This window comes from Canis aureus, chromosome 4 (assembly GCF_053574225.1).
Source record: "Canis aureus isolate CA01 chromosome 4, VMU_Caureus_v.1.0, whole genome shotgun sequence".
Classification (NCBI taxonomy): Eukaryota; Metazoa; Chordata; class Mammalia; order Carnivora; family Canidae; genus Canis; species Canis aureus.
This window is the reverse complement of record NC_135614.1, coordinates 16,080,756-16,106,505: the sequence shown is the minus strand read 5'-3', so window position 1 is coordinate 16,106,505 and position 25,750 is coordinate 16,080,756. Positions and strand designations below refer to the sequence as shown.

The 25,750-nt window shown below is 40.5% G+C and overlaps 1 protein-coding gene across 5 annotated transcripts in view; it reads right to left on the bottom strand.

Annotated features, from left to right (window-relative positions):
* Positions 1-25,750, bottom strand: part of ZNF365 (zinc finger protein 365) — a 115,677-nt gene that overhangs the window by 82,347 nt on the left and 7,580 nt on the right. For 2 of the 5 annotated variants that reach the window (XR_013377731.1, XM_077894659.1), the window contains exon 3: positions 18,998-19,178. Coding sequence is in view for 4 of the 5 variants with exons in the window: in XM_077894659.1 (XP_077750785.1) it covers positions 18,998-19,178 (181 nt within the window). In the remaining variant the exon portion in view is untranslated. Of the gene's footprint in view, positions 1-8,661; positions 11,673-12,406; positions 12,445-18,997; positions 19,179-25,750 lie in introns of those variants that run through there. The other 3 variants (XM_077894658.1, XM_077894661.1, XM_077894660.1) reach the window with 3 other exon arrangements.

Here is a 25,750-nt window from a genome sequence, read left to right as displayed (position 1 = left end):
TTAATCCATTCTTATTCCTATTTTCTGTCATCAAGAAATTGGAAGTAATAGACTCTCTTCTTAAGATATCAGACATATGTTTTTTATCTTATTTTGATTTTTTTAAAGATTTTATTTATTTATTAATTAGAGACACTGAGAAAGAGGCAGAGACATAGGCAGAGAGAGAAGCAGGCTCCCTGTGGGGAGCCTGATGTGGGGACTTGATCCCAGGACCCCAGGATCATGACCTGAGCTGAAGGCAGATGCTCAACGATGGAGTCCTCCAGACGTCCCAGACGTGTGTTTTTTTAAATTCAGTATTAGGAAAAGATAGGGATATTTCAGATAAAGATAATTCTTCAGAGAATGACTACCTCGAGAAAATACTCCCCCCCACCCTTTTTTTTGTTAGGAGAACATCACTGGACTACAAATAATCATTCTTCCACTAGGAGCTATTTCTTGCATTTAGCTCACTCTGTGTTCAGCTTATGCTGTTATAGTTTCATAATAGGGTTTTGTTTTTCTGATAATATTCCATTTGATCAGATGGAAGCCTAAGACACTTGTCTTGTGTTGGAAACCTGTGCTGGGGAGGGATGAGAGATCTGCACTGCTCAGAGCTGAAGGTGATCCAAGAAACAGAATCTGGAGTGAAACCAAAATGAAAAGCCAGAGAAATCATGTGATCAAAATGTCAATTCAGGGGATCCCTGGGTGGCGCAGTGGTTTAGCGCCTGCCTTTGGCCCAGGGCGCGATCCTGGAGTCCCGGGATCGAATCCCACGTCGGGCTCCCGGTGCATGGAGCCTGCTTCTCCCTCTGCCTATGTCTCTGCCTCTCTCTCTCTCTCTCTGTGTGACTATCATAAATAAATAAAAAATTAAAAAAAAAAATGTCAATTCAAAAAGCAAGATAAGAACATCTAGTTCTGGGTGGAATGGAGTAGTATGAGGCTGACCAATGCTTCCTTCAAGAACAACTACAAATACTATTTAACATATAGATTCATTCACTTAAAGACATCAGCCAGTTGCTGAATTAAAGAAGACAAGAATGGCTAAATTTCTCAAGAGGACAGAACTTCAGCTCATTGTCAATCTACGGTGACTTTTTCCTTTGGGACATATGCAGATTTGAAGAGATTGGCAATCTGAGATTTTTCCCAGACAGCGGTGGGAAAGAAAAGCCCACAGAGATTTTAATGGTCTTGTGGGGCTGCAGAATGTTATTAGAGGCTTAGGGACCTCAAACACACAGTCTCTCAAGACATTTGCTAATTTCTGAGGCTATGAGGGCAAGTGTTTAAAAACCTAAGCATAAAAACTCTGAAACACAAAGTAACATTTGTTTTTCATGGACTTCTGGGAAACAAAGAGTAGACTTTAGGACTTGGAAGCTAAGCCAAAACCTCTGAAAATCAGAGGAAGTTTTCCACTGTTTCATAATGCTGAAGGGACAACAGTTAGATCCTGTAAACAGTAAACACACCACCAAGCATTCAGTTGGAAACCCTGAAGGACAACACCTCAATAACAAACCAGAGGTATGCTAAATCTTACCAATACTAAAAATCAGTCTCAACTCAGCTCAGTATCTGATTATCTTAAGATAATTAGTCACAATTTCATTTGCCTAGCAGAGGAAAAGATGAACCCACGTGAAGGAAGAAAAAGTCATTTTGGGGTAGCCCGGGTGGCTAAGTGGTTTAGCACTGCCTTCAGCCCAGGGCGTGATCCTGGAGACCTGGGATCAAGTCCCACGTCGGGCTTGGAGTGAAACCAAAATGAAAAGCATGGAGCCTACTTCTCCCTCTGCCTGTGTCTCTGCCTCTCTCTCTCTCTCTCTCTCTCTGTGTGTGCCTATCATGAATAAATAAATAAAATCTTTTAAAAAAAAGAGGTCATTTGGAGGTACATAATTTTTATATACAATGACCAGCATTCAAAGAAAAATTTCTAGACATGCTGTGTGTGAGTCAGGACCATATTATGAAAACCACAAGAAAAAATATTCAGTAGAAATAGCACCACAGGTGATACAGATACTGCATTTAGTAGACAAGGACTTTAAAATAACTGTGATTAATATGTTCAAGAATATATAGAAAATATTTTTTTCAGAGAAAATAAATGTTAAAATGGAGAATTTTCAGAGAATTTTATTTATTTTATTTTTTTTTTTTGAGAATTTTAATCTCTAAAAAGGATCCAATGAAAACTTTAGAATTTTAAAATACATACGATATTTTGTTTAGTAGAGATTAGACACAAAAGACAGGATCAATGAACTGGAAGAATGACCAATAAAAAGACATCCAAACTGAAGCATAGAGCAAATAGGAATGGAAAATAATAGAAAAACCACAAGAGATATGTGGGACACAGCAAAAAGTATTAATACATATAATATGAAACCCTAGAAAGACAGGAGAAAATGAGGCAGAAATACTCAAAGATATAAAAGCCAAGAATTTTCCTAATTTGAAAAATTATATCAACACACAAAATCATGACATTCTGGCACAGATTCAAGAATAAACCATAAGCAACATAAATATAAAGAAAACCATACTGAGGCACATCATGATAAAACTGCTTTATTTTTTTTTAAGATGTTATTTATTTATTCATGAGAGACACAGAGAGAGGCAGAGACACAGGCAGAGGGAAAAGGAGAAGCAGGCTCCTCGCAAGGAGCCAGATCAGGAATTCCAGGATCATGCCCTGGGCTGAAAGTAGATGCTCAACCACTGAGCTCAGCATCCCAATAAAACTACTTTAAACCAAGAGCAAGTCAAGGGAAAGAATCTAGGTACATAGCAAAGGCCAGAAACTAGGAAAGGCTGTCTGAACAACAAAAAAAGATGATTACCCGGAAGCTCCACCGGGTGGTACACTTAGCAGACTATTTCAGAGATGAAGGTGAAAGCTCTTGAGAACAGGACAGGATAACCTTGAGCTTTACTCTTAGTTCACTTATGTTAAGAAGCCTAAAAACCATGATAAAATCCCGAGCAAGTTTCACACTAATTAATTTGAGTCACAACCAGTTTTCTATTATATCCAATAAATTAATTTATATAACGTATTGTTTGAGAAACACTTTAAGTTTCAGGAAGTGTTTGCTATTTGCTGGGTATCCTAAAGATCGAGGACTACTATCCCTGTTTCTCTCAGTAGTCCAGCCTCAGAAAATCTAGGCTAAAGAAGGGAAGATCTAGAGTATAGGAGTATTGCCTAGGGGGCACTTTCTCCCTTTCTCTCTCTTTATAAGTGTAAATCAGAAATTCGTATAAGGGATGGTGAGAAGTGGGCCAGTAATTGCATATTAAATGGCTCTCCACGTATTTCTATACCCCTAATTAAGAGCTACTTCTCTATATGGATGCAAATGAATCATCCAGGAATCCTATTAAAATGCAGATTCCATTCAATAGTTCTGGGGAGGGACCTGGGATTCTGTATTTCTAACAAACTGCTAAGTGATGCTTGTGCACAGATGATTTTAAGAAACAAGGTTTTAGGTAAATTCAAAAATAACCTAAAAATAGGCCACTCCAGCTGTTAACTGTGAGCAGTTTTAAGATAGAGTATTTGAAGTTCTCCTAAGGAGAGAGAGGGGTGCCCAGTGGTTGTACTTTCGAAGTGTTTCCTAAAGTATATTCTGAACACTAACTACTTTTGTAGTTGCAAAAGATGTTACTGTGTGCTTTCTAGAACTAAACAGATCCATGGTCAGATAAGTTTGGGAAGCATTTGTTTACTTTTCTCCCCTCTAGGAGATTCACAATGCACATTTGCATTTTAATGATTCTGGACTACTTGCCGTAGGGAAATGTGTTTAACCTGCTAACTCATTTATTTAACTATTAACATTCTGAGAAACAGGTGTTCCATGGAACCAACTTTGGGAAATGTAGCCATACACTACAGTAGTAGTTTTCAAACTGTGGTCTGTATCGGAATTAGCCAGAGAGCTGACACAGATGCCACAGCTTGCTGAAGTAGGACAGATCCTAAGCCTTTGTAGTTTCACCAAATTCCCCAGGTGATCATAATTCCCACCAATGTTTGAGAATCACTGCTATAGAGTAATCTCAGAAAAATTTGTGGGGATCCCTGGGTGGCTCAGCGGTTTAGTGCCTGCCTTCATTTGGCCCGGGGCGTGATCCTGGAGTCCCGGGATGGAGTCCCACGTTGGGTGGTCTGCATGGAGCCTGCTTCTCCCTCTGCCTATGTCTCTGCCTCTCTCTCTCTGCCTCTCATGAACAAATAAATTTTTAAAAATCTTTTTTAAAAAAAAAAAAAAGAAGAAGAATTTGTTACCATCTGGGGTCACGGAGCTACCTGTGAGCTCAGCTTCCATCTTGCAGAAACCTATGCTATCCGGGGGAAGACCAGTATCAGCTATGAACTACTGTCATCTGAGAAAGAACATTCAGACCACATGAAGCACTCAAAGATTCCTCTCTCTCTATTCCACATACTGGAGGGAGTCTTCCAAGTCTCTTTTCCTATTTTGTAACCTCCCAGTCAACAGAGAGGGAGCTACTCCTTAGCTCTGCTCTAGATCAGATCTCCTAAGAAGAGTTCTTTCTAGAACCAACTCATTTGTTCATTGAACAAATCTTCGTCAATCAGGATCTGGTTGTATTCAGTGAAAAAGACAGGCAAGGCACTCCCATGAGGCAGGGGCAGCGGGCAGCCATTCAACAAGTAAACAAATAATTTCAGATAGTAATCCATGTCATGAAGAAGATAAATAGTGTCACAGGGGAGAATGACTGAATCAGGGATTCTGTTTACATACTGTGGTCCTGGAAGACTGCAAAAGCCCTAAGGCCAGTCAGGGTAATGTGGACACCATTCCAGAGGCCGACAGTGACTGAGATTGGCCTTGATGGTTCAGAAAACTTCACCAGTCACTTCGAATATATGTGGTCAGGAGGCAGCCTATATCCCTCGTATGTACTACAGTGATTGGCTTGTACAGAGGCCCAATGAATAAGGTGAAATGGCTGGTTGGATGGATGCATTCCTAGATGTGTAGTTAATTCTAGTGATTTCGCAGACAGGCAAACGTGGCTTGTATATTACACAAGTGAAACAAAATTATTTCCCAGGTCTCACTGGTCCTCGTGCCTTCTACCCCTATGACTCTGCTCAGACTTCCTAAAATGCTCTCCTTTCTTCTGTCACTCCCGATCTGACTCATCCTTCAGATGCCACTTCCTCTTTGATCCTCCCCAGCTGGAAGAAAATGTACGTTCTCACTGTTCTTTCCTTTTTCTTTTTTCTTTCTTTCTCTCTTTTTTTTCTTTTAACATATCTGACGGCACTGATGCTCACATACTCTGCAAACACTCATTACTGAAGACCCACTCTGTACCAGGGACTGCACTTGGCACTGGGGACATACTGGGGATAAAAGATGTAGACATGGCCTCTTGTTCATGGAATGACGAACTAGGGAAGGAGGCAGGTGTGAGTCAAGGAATCACATTATTAGGTCTAAAGAGGCACTTGGGATTAGTCCTACTGGGGAAAGGTACGTGGTGTTTTAAGAGTTACAAGACTGCCTTGGGGAAGTGACAATTCACCTGGAATCTGAAGGCTGAGTAGAAATTAACCAGGTGGAGAAGAAAAAGAAGAGCATTCCAGGCAGAGGGCATAATCTGCTATAACTGCTGTGTAGGGGGAGGGCAGGGTATTTGAGGGCTCCGGAAGGAAGCCAGTGGCTGGTGAGGGGCAAGTCAGCACTGAGGAGGAACTAGAGGAAATAGGAGAGGGAGGCCAGAGTCAGAGCACAAAGGCAAGCTTGGGGCATTGTTCTGCATCCCCACTCATTTGCCATCCCCCCACCTCAAACTTCTTTGTGTTTATGCTAGGGTGTCCCTCCCCAGTAGAAATCCGCTTCCCTCCATTAGCCCTGTGTTTAGGATTATATAAAAAATTTCAGCTATGCTGTCAAGTTACAGGTAGATTTAAATAGGGATAAAATCAAAAGGGTGCATTCTTGAGAATGAGGGAAATGGACACCCTTGCCTTGAACAAAGACAAGGGATTGAGATATATAAAATCACCTATTTCTGTGATATACCCAGTAAGGTAAATGTAGTGCCCCTCTCTCATCAGTCTGCGAACTACCAATTTGAAGTGTCTAAAAATGTGGGCGGTAAACTCTGACAGATCTGAAACTGGAATTTCTTGCCAAGCTGGGCTGGCTCTGTTACAAGGAGGATATCAAGAATTTACAAAGTGGTGATATTTATATCCCCCCACAGCAGCTTGCATTAAAGAGGTGCAATCGTTGATAATAAATATTAAACTGAATTTTAGGACATTGGGAACCATTGTGTGACCAACAAATGCACAGACTTAGGGCCATTTTCTGGGACTCTTTCAAGGAGATGGCACAATGTAGTGAAAAGAACACAGGATGAGATTCGGGAAGATGGTATTCTGGGTCTCACTCTGGCTTTGTCATGAAGGAGCTCTTGGGCCCTGGACAACATTTCCCAACAATTACAAGCCCCACCTTCATTTATGTAAAATATGGTGAAGTCACAGTCTTAAGTATTGTCAGGAGGCAAAAGTCAAGTATCATTAAAACCACCTGAAAAATGCTTGAGGAAGGCAGCACGATAATGGAGCCTGATATACTACATGTTCTAATTCCCTCCCAACCCCAACATTGGACAGCATCACTGTTGACTCAACTGAACACGAGATGAAGGGCTGGCTTGCATTCAGGGGCTCTGTTGTAACCAAAAAAGCATACCTTCTCTTTAAACACTAAAACCACATTCAGTGAGGTGAGATGCTTCTCAAGAAGCCCATGGTCCCCACTGAAGGAAGAATGCCAAGTGTCTATTTCCCATTTTCCCTGTTTCTGCATGTGCTAAAAGGAGAAAATGATACCTCCTCATCCCTACCCACTTCAAAAGCATTTTATGAGGTTAAACTGTGGAAACAAGTCACTGGAGATTTCACAAAGTCCAAGTCAGTGAAGGAAAATTTCCAAAATCAGTTTGTCACATCAATATTGTTTGACGCAGCCAACATTTACAATAATAGAGTCTCAGCACATATGATAGAACCCCAGGGCTCAGTGTTCTTTGAGGAATCCAGTCTGATTCCCTACCCAAAGCTGAATCCCATCAACCACAAAGTGACGGGAAGCTCACTTTTCAAAAGGTGACCTACTTTGTGTTGCACTTATTTTTCATTCAATGACTTAATGTCTGCTCTTGTAGAACTTTCACTGACTGATTTTAGTAGTGCCTCGTGTAACTACACGAAATAAATATTCTTACATGTGGCAGCACTTCAGATATTCAGGGATAGCAATCATGTCTCCTCTTCCCACAGGGCAGGGGTACCAAAACTCTCATTCAACATCCCCAACACCTGCCTCCCTATATACAAAACTTATCAGTGTCCCCACTACAGTGTGGGCAGTAGAGCTAGGCCTGCCTATATGTGAGTTTCCTCTAAGAGAAAAACTTGCTTCTTGGAATGGCTTAAAATGTCTTAAAATAATGGCTACAAATGCAGAGTAAACACATCATAGCGCTACATAGTAAAGATCCTTTTTTCTTTTTAAATAAAGAGTGAGGGTGTGTGTGTCAGGGAGAAGGGGAGAGGGAAGGGGAGAGAGAGAATCTCAGGCCGACTTCGCTGCTGAGCGCAGAGCCTGATATGGGGCTCTATCTCACAACCCTGAGATCAACACCTGAGTCAAAATCAAAAGTTGGATGCTCAACTGACTGTGCTACCGAGGCATCCTAAAGATCTTTTTCTTAAATGAAAATTTCAGATGTGTCCATTTTATTGATATAGAGCATGGACAGAAAGGAATGAAAAAAAGTTCACCACTTTAATTCCATACACATAAGAAAAATCCAGTTTCTAAAGCTCTCCCTCATTTAAATTTTGAAGTTGTTCCAGGGCTTGCATTTGGGCCTGCATGTATACCATCCTGGAATTCATTTTTTAAGGATCCAGCCTAAAAAGAATCAAGATACTGGGATTTATTTATGTTTTCTAATGCCCAGAGATAATTGAGAATGTTACACTTATTTTTCAAGAATATTATAACCTGGTGAATCCAGCAACTTTAACAGGAATACGTGTAAGAACAGATATCTCCCTAAAAGCTCTAAATGGTCCTAAACGAAAGGCATCCCCCAAATTTTCCTAATTCCATGGTTCTTAAAAGACCAATGGCTGAGTAACCTACCAGTGATACACAGTATTTCTCTCCATTATCTTTGTAATCACTCTCTGGGTCTTGCAATGACTGACATGTATAGCCTATATAAGCTGGGATATACACTGTGAAATCTGTTCATGGTTTTTGCTAAGAGTTGCCAAGTTTAAAAATAGAGTGTAGGAAAATTACTCATAGTGTGGAGGAAGATGGGAGAAAAGCACCAAATGGGCTTTTAATGAGGACTTCTCAGTGTGAACATATGTAAAAAGAACTTTTAGATATAGGCATTGTGATAAATAAAAATGATCATGCTAAGTTCTCAAGAAAGATTATAGGTACAAGGGCATGGTGATTTTATGTACAGTGAGCAGCTTATTCACGATAAACCATTTTGTTTCCTGTTAATGGACCGACACACTTGGCTCCCAAGAAACATTTCAACTGGACAAAACATACCAACACATTATTCATAAATATAGCTTTATTATTATAATATTTATTTCATAATCTAAAAACTTTTTCTTTTCAATTCTGGGAAAAGAACATTCCAACTTCCATACAACTGATCTACCCTGCAGAATGCTGGAAAACAGTGTCTAAGCAACCTGAATTTTGCAGTTGAAAATCTATAACCTAGTTTGGGAAGAAAGAATGAAAGACCAGTTCAAAGAAAGATTTCTTCCTTACAAAACAAATAATAAAATTAGATCCATTCTTCAGTTTAGCCTTGAACATGTTTTCCCAGAAACTTTGGTAATTTCTTCAAAAATCAACTCGCAGGCTGACTGCCCATGTGGACAAAAAATATATATATATTTAAAAATAAGACCCAAGTGAGACATGGTACATGGCTCAGGCCATGGCATGTAAGTGGAATATTCCTTAGAGTGAGCCAGCTCCCATGTTTCAACAGCAAATTTATGTCTCTAAGGAAGATACATTTCCTTATATGAAGGTGAGAATACATTTCCTTATATGAAGGTGAGAATTTAGTTGGAATTAAAAAGAACTTTTTAATATAGTAACTCTTAAAATCATTTGTCTTGGGTAATGTATATAGAGTAGATATGACATTATGGTGCTTTCTGAAGATCACGGAGTACCACTGTCAAAGAGGGCTGTCATGCCCTCTAGGCATATTAAATAAAAACTGAAAATGTGGGTTACATTAAATAAAACAAAAAAAATCTGGCTATACCACCTTTAAAAACAAGTTGTTGTCATTGCACACACATGTTACGGGACAAAGGGCATGCAATACAACTAACAAGTCAATTTTTTAGTATGTAAAAGGCTAGAGTGCAATCATGGTATAAACATCAATAATAAATAACTTTGTAGGAGACTAACTCTCCAAATAAATAATTGTAACATTACAATTTTTACAATGTTAGCCTAAACAGTGATATTCACTTCACAGCAATGTTTTTTCCCCACTTGATAGTTACCTATACACCATATGAATGGCCCACCCCTGTGAGCCAGATGTCAAAGCGAAGGTCAAAAATCAACATTTTCACTATGATAGGTTCAAAATGTTTGTATAATGATAAGTTACACTTTTCAGTTTACTGGCATTTTAATAACTGCTTAATACCTATTTTTTATGATTGATAATCTGATGCTTATTGCAATAACAATCATCCTACTAATGTTAATTAAGTTACAGTTTTAATTTTCAAAATAAGAGAATTCAACTTACATGAACTAACGTATATAGTTTAAAAACCACCCACCACAAACACACACCTTTTGCAGGAGTATTTAAAAATAAATTATTAATATACTCAACATATATATTTTGTGTTATATATATATGTATACATTTGTGGACATAACTACTCTGTTTTCCAGAAGGATGTCAGCACTTGTAAACTCTACAGAAGACCTGATATTGTTAACATTAGAAAAAAAATGGAAATTCATTCTTGAAGAAAATCATAAAGCAGAAGGTTCTTAACAGATGGTTCTTTGTGGAAACAAAGGCTATTTTAGGGAGGGAGAGGAGGACAGTCTCAGACTGTGGATCCCACATGCACCGTTTGTTTCAGAAACTACTTTAGAAAGCAGTGTACAGTGAACGCTTCACACACCTGGTTGAAAGGTAAGGATGTATATTTAGTCATCAAAGGGCACAGGAGCAGTGGGAGGTGGAAAAATGAGACCAGCAAGTGGATAGTCATGCCTACAGCCCATAGAGGCTGCTGCTACTACCAGGGAAGCAGATCTTGGGAAAGGGCTGAGTAACATCTGCCATGTTTCCAGGCTGGCTCATGATACACTAGACGTGCCATCCACCAGTGCTCCGGCCCTGCAGACCTGCAACTGGTGATGGGCGCTGATCAAAGACTTTTAAGATTTTAAGGTTTTTAGGGGGGTTTTCTGCGCCAACCACAGGTAACACTAACAGCTCTGAAGATAGAGGCTGCAGCTCAGTCTTGGGGTGCAGAATGCTCAGCTGAAGGAGAGCAGAGGCGCCCCAAAGCCAGAATAAACATACATCCAGAGAATCAACAAACCTGAATCAAACTAACTAGGAATGAGAACTGAAGTCTAACAAAACGAGTCCTGGAAGCAACCCAGACATTGAAAGCTCGATTAACCAGAATACTTGGGGAAACAGGAATCCTTATTTTGGATGCTTTCAAAATAACTGAGGGCAAAGTTAAAAGTTATTACTATTTCACTGCTATTAAGAGAATTTTGCATTCCCATCCTTTGCCCCACAAGTTAGGGAGCAGCAGACACAGAAGACTTTTCTCCTCGTGTCTGAATCTTGTGTGGCCCCTGCACAGAACCCCAGATGCAGAAACTACTGGAGAGTGGTCAATTTATTTAACAACTTGGGAGCTTTCTTTTATTAAAATTTTGGGAGAAAACTTTTCATTTTTTTCCTCAAATCTTTCTATAATCTGCCTCTTGCTTCTAAAAGGAGCCTATAAATAATTTTAGGAGCCTATAATAAATTTCTGGTTCCCCAAGATTCCCCTTTCAAAAATTCTGGTTAATCCAGGTGCCTGTATGGATGTGAAATAAATGTGTTATGCCCTTCTTTTTCCCAATGTGTCTTACTATGGGATGCATCCAAAAGGGCATTGTTGGCTCCCAGAACAACATTCTGCAAAGCCCAGCAATGGTAGTCCAGGGCCACGACCCTTTCAGATGATGTTCACAATTGCTGTTGGCTTTTTTTTGGCCACTTTGGGCCTGATGTTGCCTTTCCGGCTAAAACCCAGAGGCTCCCCTTTCTTCGATGGTCTGCAGAGTTCTCTTGGGGACTCAGCCTGTTCATGAATGGACTTAGCAGGCTGCATGCTGGTTCTGTCATCCTTGGCTTTTCTCAGGTAGCTCCTTCCTTTTGGATGAAAATGGGTCTTGAGATCAACGTGGTTGCACACAGGATGTGGGTGCCCTCTACTTCTACAGACAGTTGAGCAGAAGGAGATGAGCAGAAAGAAAGATTTTGTTTAGAACCTTAAAAGAAAAGAAAAAAAAAAAAAACCATCCATGGCACAATCACTCCTGCACACTAGAGTGACAATAATGCTGCCAGTATTATACCAATAAAAGTTGGTATTTTTCTTTCAAATAGTCCTGTGGTCTTCCTGAAATGAACTCATGATGCCACATTCCCAGGAGGATATTACTGTTTCTATTACCAGTGACCAAACTGAGACACTGAAAATGTAAGGGACTATCCAAGATAATACATACAGCTGGTCTGTGGAAAAGATGAGACTCGAATCCAAACCTCTTGACTCTTTAAGTGATTATACGTAGTAGTAGTAGTAGTAGTAGTAGTAGTAGTAGTAGTAGTAGTAATAGTAGTAGAACAACTATAAAATGTGATTCCTAGCATAAATTTATACATATATTTATATTATATATACCTAATATAGTATACTACATTAATACTACTACACAGCTATTATGATTACACTACACCCCAATAAGAGAAAGTTCCACTACAAGATACTGTGAAAATACTCCTGCACAATTATCATTACTGCCATATACTAACAGGCTATTAGCATAGTTAAAAGTTGTATCCACAATTTACAAAATTAGGTACCTGGGCAGGTAAGGTACATTTTCATCTGAGACTCTCAAATCCATTTATAATACAGATATTATATATATAAAACATAACAGGAAAATACATTATGCAAACATTATCAAATGGCCCAAGTATAAAAAGATATACATACAGGCATTTGGGTTTCCTATTTGATGAGATATCTGTAAGCTGAAGGAAAACAAATAAGAAAAAACATTACTTCCCTTGAAGGTTGCATTTGGCTTTAAAAATCTTTCTCACTCGTGTTTAAGAAACCATTCCCATTAAAGGAAGCCAGGGATTGTTATCAGTAGCATGCCCATGGCACCTTCCACTGGGGCCAGGGAACAAGAACATCTCCTGCTCAGCCTCTGCTTCTTCAGGGAGCCTCTGTAGCTCCCTGTTCTGAGATTTCCAAGAAGCCTTTATCAGTAGATCTAAAAAATTTCAAAATGTCAAAGAGCCCTCTAATGGAGCAACATTTAAAGAAATATGTCTTTTAAAACTAGACTGATATGCCATTATTTCTTGATTCATTCAGGCGGCATGTGAAGCTAATTTACTACAGCTGTGGTTGGTCACAGTGTATCAACTAAAGGGAAAATTGGCATAAAATGTTTATTGCCTAAAATACATCATTTCTAAAGTGGGAGCATATGAGGACCAACTCCACAACTGTCCCTGAGGCCATCTATCATTGAGATTACTTTCCACTCCCAATAAAGTATCTGCATGCACTTTTGTGGCTGGGCTCAAATATCATTTGCAGAACAAATTGGTAACTATCATTTTGTGAGCCAGATGTCACCGTTCACTTTAGAGGCAAAGCCAGTGAATTCCCAACCTTTTCAGTTCCTGACCTCCCTCATATAGCCTTCACTATAAGAATTGCTGCCACATCAGCAAACAGACCAACAGAAGAGGATGCTAAAGAATATGTGTAGAAAGGGCCACTCTGGTATTGGGGCCCCATGTGGCCAAGATATGAGTCCTTCTTTATTCAAATAATCAGAGAAACCAGGCTCAGCGTAATGGGGTCACTCTCCCAGGTCTTCTGCCTGCAGCTCGAGCTTGAGTCAGCAGCAAGTCAGAAAGAAGTTTTCCTAAACCAACTTTTGAGGCTCATGTCCTCAGAAAGGCAAGATGAGATAAGCTTTATTGCGGACCTTGTTCCCACTGGCTAGATTCAACAGGAGATGAATAAAGGTGGACAGAAAAAGGCACCTTCCTTATAGAAGGGTCCTGAGGTCATGCAATACACAAATAACTTGGGACAGATGGCTCAGGCAAACATCAGGCTGGCGGTTTCTGGAAAGCCCAAAGGTACCAGCATTTCCATCTTACCGCTTTGGCCCCACGACCACCAATAAGGGTTTCTCAGCTGGGCTCCCTGAAAGGACTTTAGTATGTATATATGTAAACTGTGTTTAAAAAAAAAAAAAGGTTTAGAGAGTTTTTCTTCCTTTAAAAGTTGCTTTTTAAAATTATTCCTGCTTTTTGGTCAGCCCAGGCGGTTCAGTGGTTTAGCGCTGCCTTCAGCCCAGGGTGTGATCCCGGAGATCTGGGATTGAGTCTCACGTCGGGCTCCCTGCATGGAACCTGCTTCTCCCACTGCCTGTGTCTCTGCCTCTCTCTCTGTGTGTGTCTCTCATGAATAAATAAATAAAATCTTTAAAAAGAAAAATAAATAAAATTATTCCTGCTTTTTAAAATTATTCTTAAGGCATAACAATTTTTTCACTTTATGTATGTATATAAGCATGCAGTCTGATGATGTGTTGCATATGTATATATAATACTCTTTGGAATTTTATGTAAAGTTAAGTGTGTGTGTGTGTGTGTGTGTTTATATGCATATACATACTTTCCTCCCTGGGGAAAAAGCCAACAATGTTATCAAATGTTCAAAGAAGTCCCCAACTTCCAAAATGCTTTGAGAACCAAAACTTTGGTGCCTTTGAATGTCACTGATGGACCCTGCTGAGACCTCAGGAAATTAGAAGAGTTTACTGTGTATTACTGAAAAGGAAATGTACAAATAAATACGGGTAAAGATGAATCAGAAACCCCACCTTATACACGTATATACAGATACCATAACTTGGGCAGGTGTGTATGTCACACACTGGCTAAAATGTTGACCATATAACCACCACAATTAACCCTAAAAACAACCCTAGGAGGTAAGCACTGTCATCCCCATTCTACAGATGTAGAAAGTGAGGCCGAAGAGTTAAGTAGCTGGTTTGATACTGAAATGCTTTATCAGTTTTTGAGCTGGGCTTCAAACCCAAGTTAGCACATTCTAAGTCTGAGCAAGACTTCACTCTGCCCTGCCTCCTTGAAGAGTGTGTGTTTGTGTAAGAGCCAGCATGTTCGTACAAAAAAGTTAAATGGAATCTGTGGCTGGATTAGAATTTCTCCAGTGATCCTACAGATCATGAGGCTGGGGTAGGGTGGAGCCTCATGTGCCCTCCTCCCTGTGAACACAAGAGGCCACTGTTCGTTCTTGTCCCATAGCCTTAGGCAGATGGAAACCCCCGTCCCCCTGTCCCCCTTAGCTTACCTCCCCCTGCCTCTACTTTCTCTTAGGCCAAATACTTTGTATGAGGATAGAGATCAAGAGAGTCCTTAAGGAAGATTCTGGGTTGGAAGAATATAAGTAAGTGCACTGAGAGCCAAAGTGAGTACAAATATGGGGTCTCCAGTTGCTCCAGGGTGGAGACACTGGACACCCAGCCCTCCTTTCACCTCCCCTCTATGTATTTTAGCAGTGCTGTTACTCAACTGCTCGGGCCAAAATCTTGAATTCATTCTTGATTCCTCCCTTTCCTTCACCTGCTAAAACTGAATCCTTCAGCAAGTCCAACTGGTTTAGTTTACGCTATCCCCAGGATCTATCCTGTGCCCACCATTTCTCTCTGCCTCCACTCTCCCCAAGCGGCCATCCCCTGCCACACCATAGCGGCCTTCTAACCTCTCAGTCCTGCAACCCTCTAGGGTATTCCCCACTCACCAGCCAGAGTGATTTTGCTAAACACAGATCCCCTCCAGCTTTCAACCTTCCAATGGCTTCCCTCTATGCTCTGCAACCCATTTAAGCTCCTTCTGTGATTCAGAAGCCCTGCCACAATCTAGAGCCTTCCTGCATCTCTGACTTCAGCTTGTTACTCGAATGTGCCAAGCTTGTCCCCTCCTAAGCCACTTCCCAATTTTCACTGAGCCGTCGAGGTCCTCTTATGCAGCTCCCAGTCCCAATGTAGCCTCCTCTGCAAGGCTTCTCCTGATCACGGAGGGATAGTGGGCCACTCTCACACATCCTCTTACTTCTTTCTTTACAGGGGTTGAGATCATCCTAGTTATGTGCTGCCTTGTTTCTGGTGGCACTGCCCTTCCTCACTGAGGGCAGGGGCCTCACCCACCCCATTTGCCCTGAGCCCTCAGTACCCAGTCGGGGCTGTGTCCCCAGTAAATACATATGGAACGCATGGCCGCTAGCCCCGAGTTAGCAACCTGCAAGAAATGAATGCAACACTTAAAATAAGATTACCCAAGCTGTTTCATAGCCTTCCCTTTGAGCAGTTCAGTGCATGATTCAGGCAGATGGGATATTAGGTCACTTTATGTCTAATTCGACAGCATTTTTCAGAGCATAAAGACAAATATCTGAGTAAGCATGTTACATTTTTAGAAATCAGCCAGGTGAAAAAAGAACACAAATGCTCAAGGGAATTAAGGGGGAAAATACAGATGCCGAAACATCATTGCAGAAAAGGCACTAAATGTGAGGGGGAGTTTTGCTAAGGCATAAAACAATCTTAAAGCTAGAACACACTTTGGAAAGAAGCAACTCATACATCAATCTAGAAATTTCAGTGCTGTCTGGAGGTGGTAATAAGAAAAAGAGGGAAGAGGGCAGACAGTGATTCTGCAGTGCAGCCTTAGGGGAGATGAAGAGCCAGCCCAAGCTGAGGATGGCTTCCAAGCTGTCGTGGGCTGCAGCTTGGAGGCTATGGGTCAGAACACCTTGCTCCAACTTGGGGCACACTGGGGCAAGGAGCTCTTCTGGGAAGGGCTGAGGATCCAGAAGCTAGGGCTGCTCAGGGCTCTGTGCCCTCACTAAGCTGGGCCAAGTCAGTCAACAAAGCAATGATTCCAAGCTTTTCCTGCTAAAAGATCCAAGTTCTTCTGTCTGTGGACAGCCACAGCAACCCTGGGAGGCCAGACTTAGCACTTGCATTACATCAAAGACACTGTTTCCAATTTCATAGATGCATCTATACTATTAAGATTAAAGAGATGAAGGATAAGGGAGTAGTGGTCTGAGGGTCTGTAGACTACATGGTCACGTGCGATGCTATTGTCCAAAGAGGAGCTTGGAGGACTTCCATGAACATGGGGAAGATGTGTCTCCACTCAATCCTTTCAGAAACAATGCGCCTCATTTTCAGTCTTCTCAGGGCAATGTATCCTCCCGACAACAGTCATACAGTCCATCTCATGTGGCGTGACCGTGTCCTACTCACAGACAGCTCTCACTTCTACATTCCCCACAATCATCTTAACTGCATTGTACTTTATTTCAATTAGTCCATTCTTCCTCAGGTAGATCACGTCTGATGAAGGCAGATTGTGTCACTTTTGGGACATAGGAAGCATAAACATAAATATGGACTAATTTCCTGCTGTATATGTATGTATGGATGTATGTGTACATGTGTGTCTGTTTATCTATGTGTCTATGTGTATACTTGTGTGCACTGCGTGCGTTCAGGCACACACACACATATAACCTCGTATATACACAGCTGACTAGAAGAGCGGAGAACTGTCCAACTTTTGACGGTGTGTACCATCTGGTGAAAATAATCATTGGCAATGTCTCTTAAAAGATGCTTAATTTTCAAGCTGGAAAAATAAGCTGAGCAGAGGAAAACAAGCACAGAAATATAAATAAGAGAGAATGAATATGCTGCTTCTCTTCGTCCTTGCCTTCCACTGCTTTCTCCCTTTCTTTAAGATCCTCTTGGCTTGGTACAGTAGAATTTTACCCATTTCTTAGCTCTGGGTTATCTGTAAGCCTAAAACTTAATAATGCTACACTTTTAGAATTCTTAACCAAATCAGGTGATGATCAGAGAATTTAGGAGGCCAAGATGCTAGCGAGCATCTAGTCCAACTGCTTTATTTTATAGAAGAATTATAGGCCCAGGAAGACGAGGAGTAGGGTTGGAATGATCTGGAAGCCAGGCCTTTTCACCTCACATTATGCTCCATGATCTCATGCCACACTCCCTCCTGATAGAGAGCAGGGTGGGAAGAAGGCAGAAAGGAGTTCAGAGTATCCCTCTAGCCATAGTTAGTTATGACTGGACTCACAGTTTCCCAAGGAGATGAGAGAAAAATCGAGGAAGAAAGTATAAGCTCCCTCTCCGGAGACCACGAACACCAACAGGAAAATAATAAACATGTCACTGTGGCTGAAACTGCTTTGATTACAGTTACTGGAACCTCACAGAGGTAACAAACTTATTTCTTTCCAGTCTACTTTTTTTCCTGACTGGAAAGTTCTAGAGTTCCTGCTGCCACACTGCACGGAGTGTACATTACAGTACGGTTATATAACACTTCTTCACTTCTTCTTCCCCCCTCCCCATTTTTTTCCTGTTGTCTATCTGTCCCTCCCACCTTCCTTCCTTTATCTGCCTGCTTTTCATCTCATTCTTTCTTTTTTAATCTTGTTTCCGTTCAATCTTGGCTTCCAGAATGCTCAAACTAAACATTTTAATCAACCAGTAGCAATTTTACCAACATTTTGGCTAGCATAAATGTTTCCTATTTTTCTTTTCCTTATGTGTACAGTCCATCTGGGGGGCAAGTAAAAGAATCATTTTAGAATCTTTTGGGGAAGGGCTAAGCGTAAGTAAAGTTGAAGAGATCATGAAAATGTTAAAAATAAACCACTGTGGGGTTTCAAAAATCCTTTGTTTGGCTTTGTTGCTGATATCAAAAAAATTGTTTGGAGGGTTCATCTCCCTCATTTGGGCGTGGTTATTTGTATCTCTCCCCACCCCCAAAGAGACCAGGGAATCTTGATCAAGCTACTTAGTAGCATCTGGACCTTCAGCCATATTCACGGTTCTTATCTGGACTCTCAGGTGTTTCTTAGGTCTCTGAAATAACATATAAAATTGTATACAAAAATATATTATAGAACTGCCACCTGTGAAATTTTCTAAGAATTTCTGAAAATCTACTTAAAGAATGTTTCACCTATAAAGTCTATCACATAGTGCCATCCTTCCCCTTAAGGAAAAAAAAGAGGTACGTGGTTAGATTTTGCTGTTACAAGGAAAGGCCAAAGCTTTCTTAAGATTCTCCTGAAGAGCTCCAGAACAGGCTAATACCTTCCAATCTACTTGAGCACCCAGGTCGAGACCGATGAGTTCTTTGGCCACTTCCAATACTGTTAATCTATAATATAAAACTATTTCTACCTATCCATCTTGGTGTGGAGTGGCAGGGCAAAGACAACTGTGCATCACGGATTTTGCTTATTTCCCATGTCCTGGATTCACTTGCATCACTTCATACCGTAGGCATGGCCGGTGCTGTGCTTTCAAATGAGGTCTAGAAGGTTCCTGCAAGTCACTCCCCAGCTCCCCTTTCCTGGGTCCTTGACCCCATCAGTCTCATCCTACCCAAGGCCTGCACGCCTGGTGGCTGGGCCTGCGTGACTTACCACGTGCTCACTGATGTCTCGGCAGAGGCCGGCGGACTGCTGGCTCTGATAGTACTCTAACTGCTTTTCCGCCAGTTCTACCCGTTGCAACAGATTCTCAATAAAGTCCTGGAGCCGAGCTTTCCCTTGAACCTCCTTCTCAGCTGCTGCTTCCAGGAAATGGTTGAATGTAACAACTTCTCTGCAAGGCAAAAATGTCAGAACACAAGGTGGAGAAATCAGACAGGCATTCATTAATTTGACACATATTTATTGAGTGCTTACTACATGTGGGGCACTGTCCTTGGCTGGGCACTCGCAGCATTGGCGAAAGACATGAAGTTACATTGCAGTGATTACATTTGGAGGTTACATTTCGGTAGAAAGAGTCATTATCAAGTACAGAAATAAATATCTATGTCAGTGATGATAAGCACTAAGGAAAAAACTGAAATTGGGTGCAAGAGAACAGAACTGGTAACAGAGGAAGGGAAAGTGTGAACGGTGTTTTAGAAAGAGGTCAGGGGCAACCTTCAGGATGGAGAAACGTGAACAGATTTCTGCTGGAAGGAGGCAAGGAATAAGCCAGGCAGATTCCTGGATAGAGCAGGCCAGGCCTTCGCGGGACACACCGATGGTGGGATGCGTGGTTGGAGCACGGCAGGCAAGAGGAGGATGGTAGGCGGGGGCGTGCGGCCACCCCAGATTTTCTTACAAATGACATGGGAAACCATTGGCTGCTTCTGAGAAAAGTTCTGACTTTCATTTTAAAAGTCTAGCTGTTGGGTGAGAAGAGAGCACAGGGAGGGAAGGTATGGAAACAAAGGCCATGCTGAGCACTGAAGGGCATAAAATGAGTCACCTTGTCCAACTGTGTCTTTTTGAGCTAAAAGTGAAACAGCCCAAGAAATGCCATCCTGAGGTAGACCTCGGGTCTGTGGGAAAGCTATTTTAGCTGAAAGAGGAGAATCAATGTGCAGGCTATCCTTCCCCCCCAAAAAAAGTTGAGCAGAATACCTCAAACAATATGCCTTTACCTACATAATTCGTTCTGACTCACAAATCCAGACATTTTAATCACTGTATTAGAATTTTATATCTTGTTATTCCTAACGCACATATGAAAATAATACTTTCCCAATTTATAATGAAAGCAACTCTTTATAAAAATTTAAATACATTAGAAATATTAAGAAGAAAATACCATCTGAAACCCCATTATCCTGAGACAACCATCTGTAACAGTTTGGTAGCCATTCTCATGAGCAACTTCTACAAACACACATATGCACAGGTGCTTGCCCTTTTTCTCAGGCCAAGCATCAGGTCATCAGCATGACCTATCATCACAACTCTGCATCCAGTTCTCAATAAGAAATTATGAGGATCCTTTCAGCCTTTCCCTTTGTATGTTTTGCCATGCCCACCCGGGGTAATGAATTCCATCATTTTACTACCTGGTGGATATAGTGTTCCTTTTATAGGTCTTCAGAATCTCTCTTGATCGTCAAGGAGGAGCACTCCCTCCTTTTTCTTGCCATGTTCAACTTACACAGAACCAAGATTCTAAGGACTGCTCATTATCCTCGCAGACTCTTTCATTTCAGATTAAGAAATCCTATTTTAAAAAAATCTAATCTCATCCTGGGGTCCTGGGATTGAGTCCTGCAACAGGTTCCCTCTGCCTCTTGTCTCTCTGTGTCTCTCATGAATAAATAAATAAAATCTTAAAAAAAAAAAAATCTAACCTCATGCAGTTGTTCTAGATAGTTGATGAAATCCATTGCCTTCTGTGTACCTTCCACTTAGCTCCATAATTTCTGGAGAGCAGAACTTCAGGTAAGTCTGACTCGTGAAATTTTGCAAAAGGTTTCCGTAAAATAGCTGGTAGTAGTTTCCAGCTCCTTTTTTCTACACAACTAGTCAGTGACTCACTTTTACAATTAGTTGTGATTTTTTTTCTCTCACAAATGTCACACTTGGCTATACTGAAACTTTTCAGACACTTCCTACAGAGTCAAACGTCTCTGCAAAACCTTGGAAAATTATATATTTATAAAAATAGAAGAGAGACTGGTTCTGACATGATTCATCACAGATTGCTTATTATACTAGCCCCTTTTTTTTCTAGTTTCCTTTCCAGGATCAAACCTAAACCCCAATCCCATAATAATTCTATTCCTTCTCAGTAGCTAAGAAATATTCACATAAAAGAAATGAATCCTTTTGGAAAACAGTTTTTCTCCCTTCATCAAGTCTCAAGTTTATTTCCAGATGTTTCCGTATGAGCCCTAAGTGGAAGACGTGCACTTTCCAAACTGTTGAAGCCACAGACACCAGCCAATTTTCAAGCTCTATCATCATCCAGCTTTGATCTGCCTCCTAAGTAACTTTAAATGAGAGCAAAATAATGGAGAGTCCGTCCGGGTGCTACATCCAGCATGCTACATGCTACATCCACTCATGCTCTGAGGAACAGTTGATTTCCTTTAGAAAACAGACCCCAAGAATATGGCTATTTCTTCCTCTTCTTGACATTAAGGCTCCCATCCATTCAGAATCAAGTCCACTGTAGAGACTTTGTAGGTGATATTTAGGATACCTGAATCATGACACAAGTCTCCAAACTGTACGTATAGGGAAAATAACAAAACCGACAACCCTCTCCCCTACCCAAAAGAAAAACAGAGAAAAAAAGCTCATGTATTTTTTCAATTCATTTTGGTTTATAGTATTTACTATATTATAAACATTTTACATTTATTTGGGGAAACATAAAAATTGGCTTATTAAAATATCTAAAACTGAGCAAGGGCCAAATCAGCTTTTTTGTTCTCTGCTCTAAACCCATCACTCAATATAATACATGACATGTAATGTTAAATACATATTTCTTGTAATGAATATTTTCAAAGGACAAGGAAGAAACAAAAAATGACTCATAATCCCAATACCCAGAGGTAACTACTATCAACATCCTAGTATATTTTTCCAGTCTTTTTTTTTTCTATGCATATTTACTATTTGGGGGCTCTCAGGCTGTAAACTTAGAATGTAAAACAGCAACATTTGACAGCTTAATCCCACAGGATTAACATCTCAAAAGCAAGAAAACAAATCTTGAGTACAGTACAGTTGATGACTGTGGCTATATTTTTAAATCATGTAATGTTCTGCTACTGGTTCTATATAAAACTTTTGCAAATTAACATTAGTGCTCCTAGCTGATCCTGGAGTGTTATGCCATGTTGTAGAAGAGAAGCATCTCTTTCTAACCTCTCTCTCATCCAATTACCTTGTGCCCTGAAGCTGAGAAGTTAACACCCTTTGCATTTTTCAACCAACCTGGCGTCAATACTAACTTAATTTCAGTTTATGAGTGTTTCACATCAACTAAAAAAAGAAAAAGAAAAGACAGTTAAAACAAGCCTGATGATTTAATTTTAAATAAGATGTTATACAAGACAACAGCTAGAGGACTGCCTCATGCTGAGAATATGTTTGGGTGTCTGTATTATATAAAAACAGTAACAAAACCCAGTGACTAATTATGGACTAGCATGTGTATACAACTTCAGATTCCCCTTTCACATCCTGTTCAATCTGGGCTGACAATATCCAGAAACACCTCATTTCCCCCAAGGAATCATGGGAATTTCCTGAATGAAAGAGAACGAGGTTTGACCACTTTACATTTATAATCTCTTGAATAATTAGACCAAACAGTAAAATATCCATTCAAAGGGTAAGACAGACCAATAGATTTCAATATAAGGGAGAACAAGATATTCACTGACAGGATTTCAGATTGCAATCTCCATGATTCTTGGAGAAACTACCAATTGTCAACTTTTGACACAGTATCTAAGCAGAATATCTTCTGTTCTCTAAAAAAAAACTATTAAAGCACCCCTCCCTTTTCTTACTACATATGTATATATGTGGTTGGATTTCCTTCATCTATTTCAACCAAAACAACATATTTTTGCAACACGCTAAATGCAAAGTAACAAGGTCCAGCTGCCTTCTATTTAAGTCCAATATTAAATATATTTGCAAAACTTATAAAACCACGTGACTCTTTTAGCTAAATTGTTTTTGGGAAAATAGTTATTTTTCATAGAAACATGTTATTTATATTAACAAGTAACAGGTTTCTTATTGCTATTTTTAAATAAATTACTCATTGTTTTTTATAAGTTTTGATTTCTAACACAGTAAATGTTGGTAGACAAAACTCATGCAAACAACAACTCTTGGAGGCCCTCAGATTATTTTTTTTAGCAACATAAGGAGAAGTGGGGTCAACAAGTTTGAGAAGTGCTGCCAGGCTGCGTACAAATTATCCTGAACCTCAGAATTTGGGAGAGGGGTGGACAAGGAGGGCTGGAACCCCAGTAAGATGCAGTCACCGTCCACACATTTATTTGTTTCACTATTTGGTAACTCAACAAACATTTATTGAATTAGCTTAGGTACTGGGCTTGGTGTTGGGACACTCAGGAATCCATGGCTGTCCTCATGAAGCTTACTGCTTAACCCAGGGTCAGCCCACTTTTTCTGTAAAGGACCGGGTAGTATATTTTGGGCTCTGCAGGCCATATGATCTCTATCACACTTACTCAACTCTGCCTAACACAAAGGAACCATAGAAGCTGTGTAACAATAAAACCTTATGGACACTGAAAATTGAATTTCATGTACTATCCATATATTGTGAGTTATTATTTTTCCCTTGAATTTTTTTTTTTTCAGGTTAAAAATGCTTAGCTCACAAGCTCCTCAAAAACAGACAGCAGGCTGGATCAGGCTGGTGGTGCGCTAAGTTGATAGAGTGGGAGAAGCAAACATTAAAAGAAACAAATGCTGCAATAAATATGTAATTAACAAAGCTGAGCTGAATGACTAAAAGAAAGAATAATATGATGTCATCAGAGAGAAGAGGAGGAGACATGTGTGGTTTTATTTTAGGTTCTCAACCCTGTGACTTAGAATACAAGGGGAAGACTGAAGGGCCAGATGGAAGAAAAGACAGCCTGAGTGAAATCCCATCAGGCTGTGGTGAAAACCAGCTTTGGGGAAACGGATTTTATGCCACTTCCAGCCCCAACTTTGATTTCTCATATACATATTTTCTAAAAAGGCTAAATATGATAGAATGCAAGGTTTTAAGCCTTGGTGGAAAAGATGCTTATTTAAATCAGTATTTGATACTAAAGGAAAAAGTACCAGTATAGGATTAGAAACGGCCTGAAGCTCACCATTAGGCAGAAAGACTTGCAGAGCTAGAAATCTGTTAGTATCCTGAGATTCAGAAACAAAAAGGGCATCTAATGAAATAGCCCTTTCAGTGTAATCAAAGCTTTATTTAGAAAAAGTATTTGTTACCTCATGTATTCATTCATTTACAGGATTAAGGTCTGAAACAGGTGATATTTATTTATTTTTTTTACAGACTGAAACCCCCCCCCCCCGTTACTTCTTCTGAGGTGGCTTAAAGATAGGATAATTCAGAAAAAATTAAAGGTACATGATCATGTGACAAATCCACTCTAAAAGCAGGTGTAGAGATAGAGGGAAATGTGTATTAATGCACCGTGGTGTTCACTGCAATTTTACATACCCATTGAACCATGCATTGTTAATAGGAGACAACACACTGATCATATCATGTACTGTAATTTACAGTTATTTCCCTGTTTCCAGCTTTCATGGCCATCTTATAGCCTTATGGTCCCCTTGGGCCTCATAAATGCACATCACCTCCCTCTCTGCTGCAGCACCAGGGAACTCCATTCAGCTTGTGAGCCAATTCTTACTTCTGCACATGCTGTTCTCTCACTGGGGTCCCTCCCCCTGCCTCTCCTTAGCCCCAGTTCTTAGTGCACCTTCTAACCTCAGGGCTCTTGTGTTAGAAAGCTTTTCCACACATGCCTAGGTGTGGGTTAGGTGACCTGCTGTGTGCTCCCGCAGAACGTTACATCCTATCAGATCGCAAACTGCAGACAGCACTAGTTATGCCATTTACCCCCCTTCCATTGTGACATCTGGGTGGTCAGGGACCTTGCTTGCTCTTTCACTGTGGTAGCCCCAGCACCAAACACGAGCCCAGCACACAATAGGGGCACAACAGATTTCTGCTGAATGCACAAAATGTACAACCACATCTTTAGTGGAAAATCTTTAACTGACAAAAAGAGCCTGAGGTTTCTTTTTATCTTTTTCCAGACAAGTACTGGGGCATAAAACCAAACAGTAGTCCACAATCCAGGTACCTCCCACAGGACTGAGGGTGGGATCTAAATTGATGCTTCTCTTCTATTCTTAAACAACACTTTAAAATCAGCTTCTCCTCCCAAAGGCAAAGCTCTACCAAGTTATTTAAATTTCATTTTACATTACTGATTTATGAACCTCTTTGGAGGTATGTGAAATGGTAAAAATACCTCTGGCTAAAAATAGGCTAGCTATTGATCACAGAGCACCTCAGACAGACCCTAATGTCAGCGAGGAGGCAAATCCTGAAGATGGAGCCAACTACCTTCCAGTGCTGGGAGTCTGGCTGCAAATCTGGGGCTTGTGATAGGCTCCTGTGTACCCCACGGAGCCAAAGAGGCTGGAATCTGCACCTGCTGTCCATCTGAAGCCATGTCATCTCTACTTTTGTTGGCCCTTTGCCTCACCTTTCTCTTTTAGGCTTCTTTGACTAAACCAAAAGGCATATAGTTCTCACTAAGAGCTTAAAAAATAACTCTAATGAGAAAGTCAAATGAC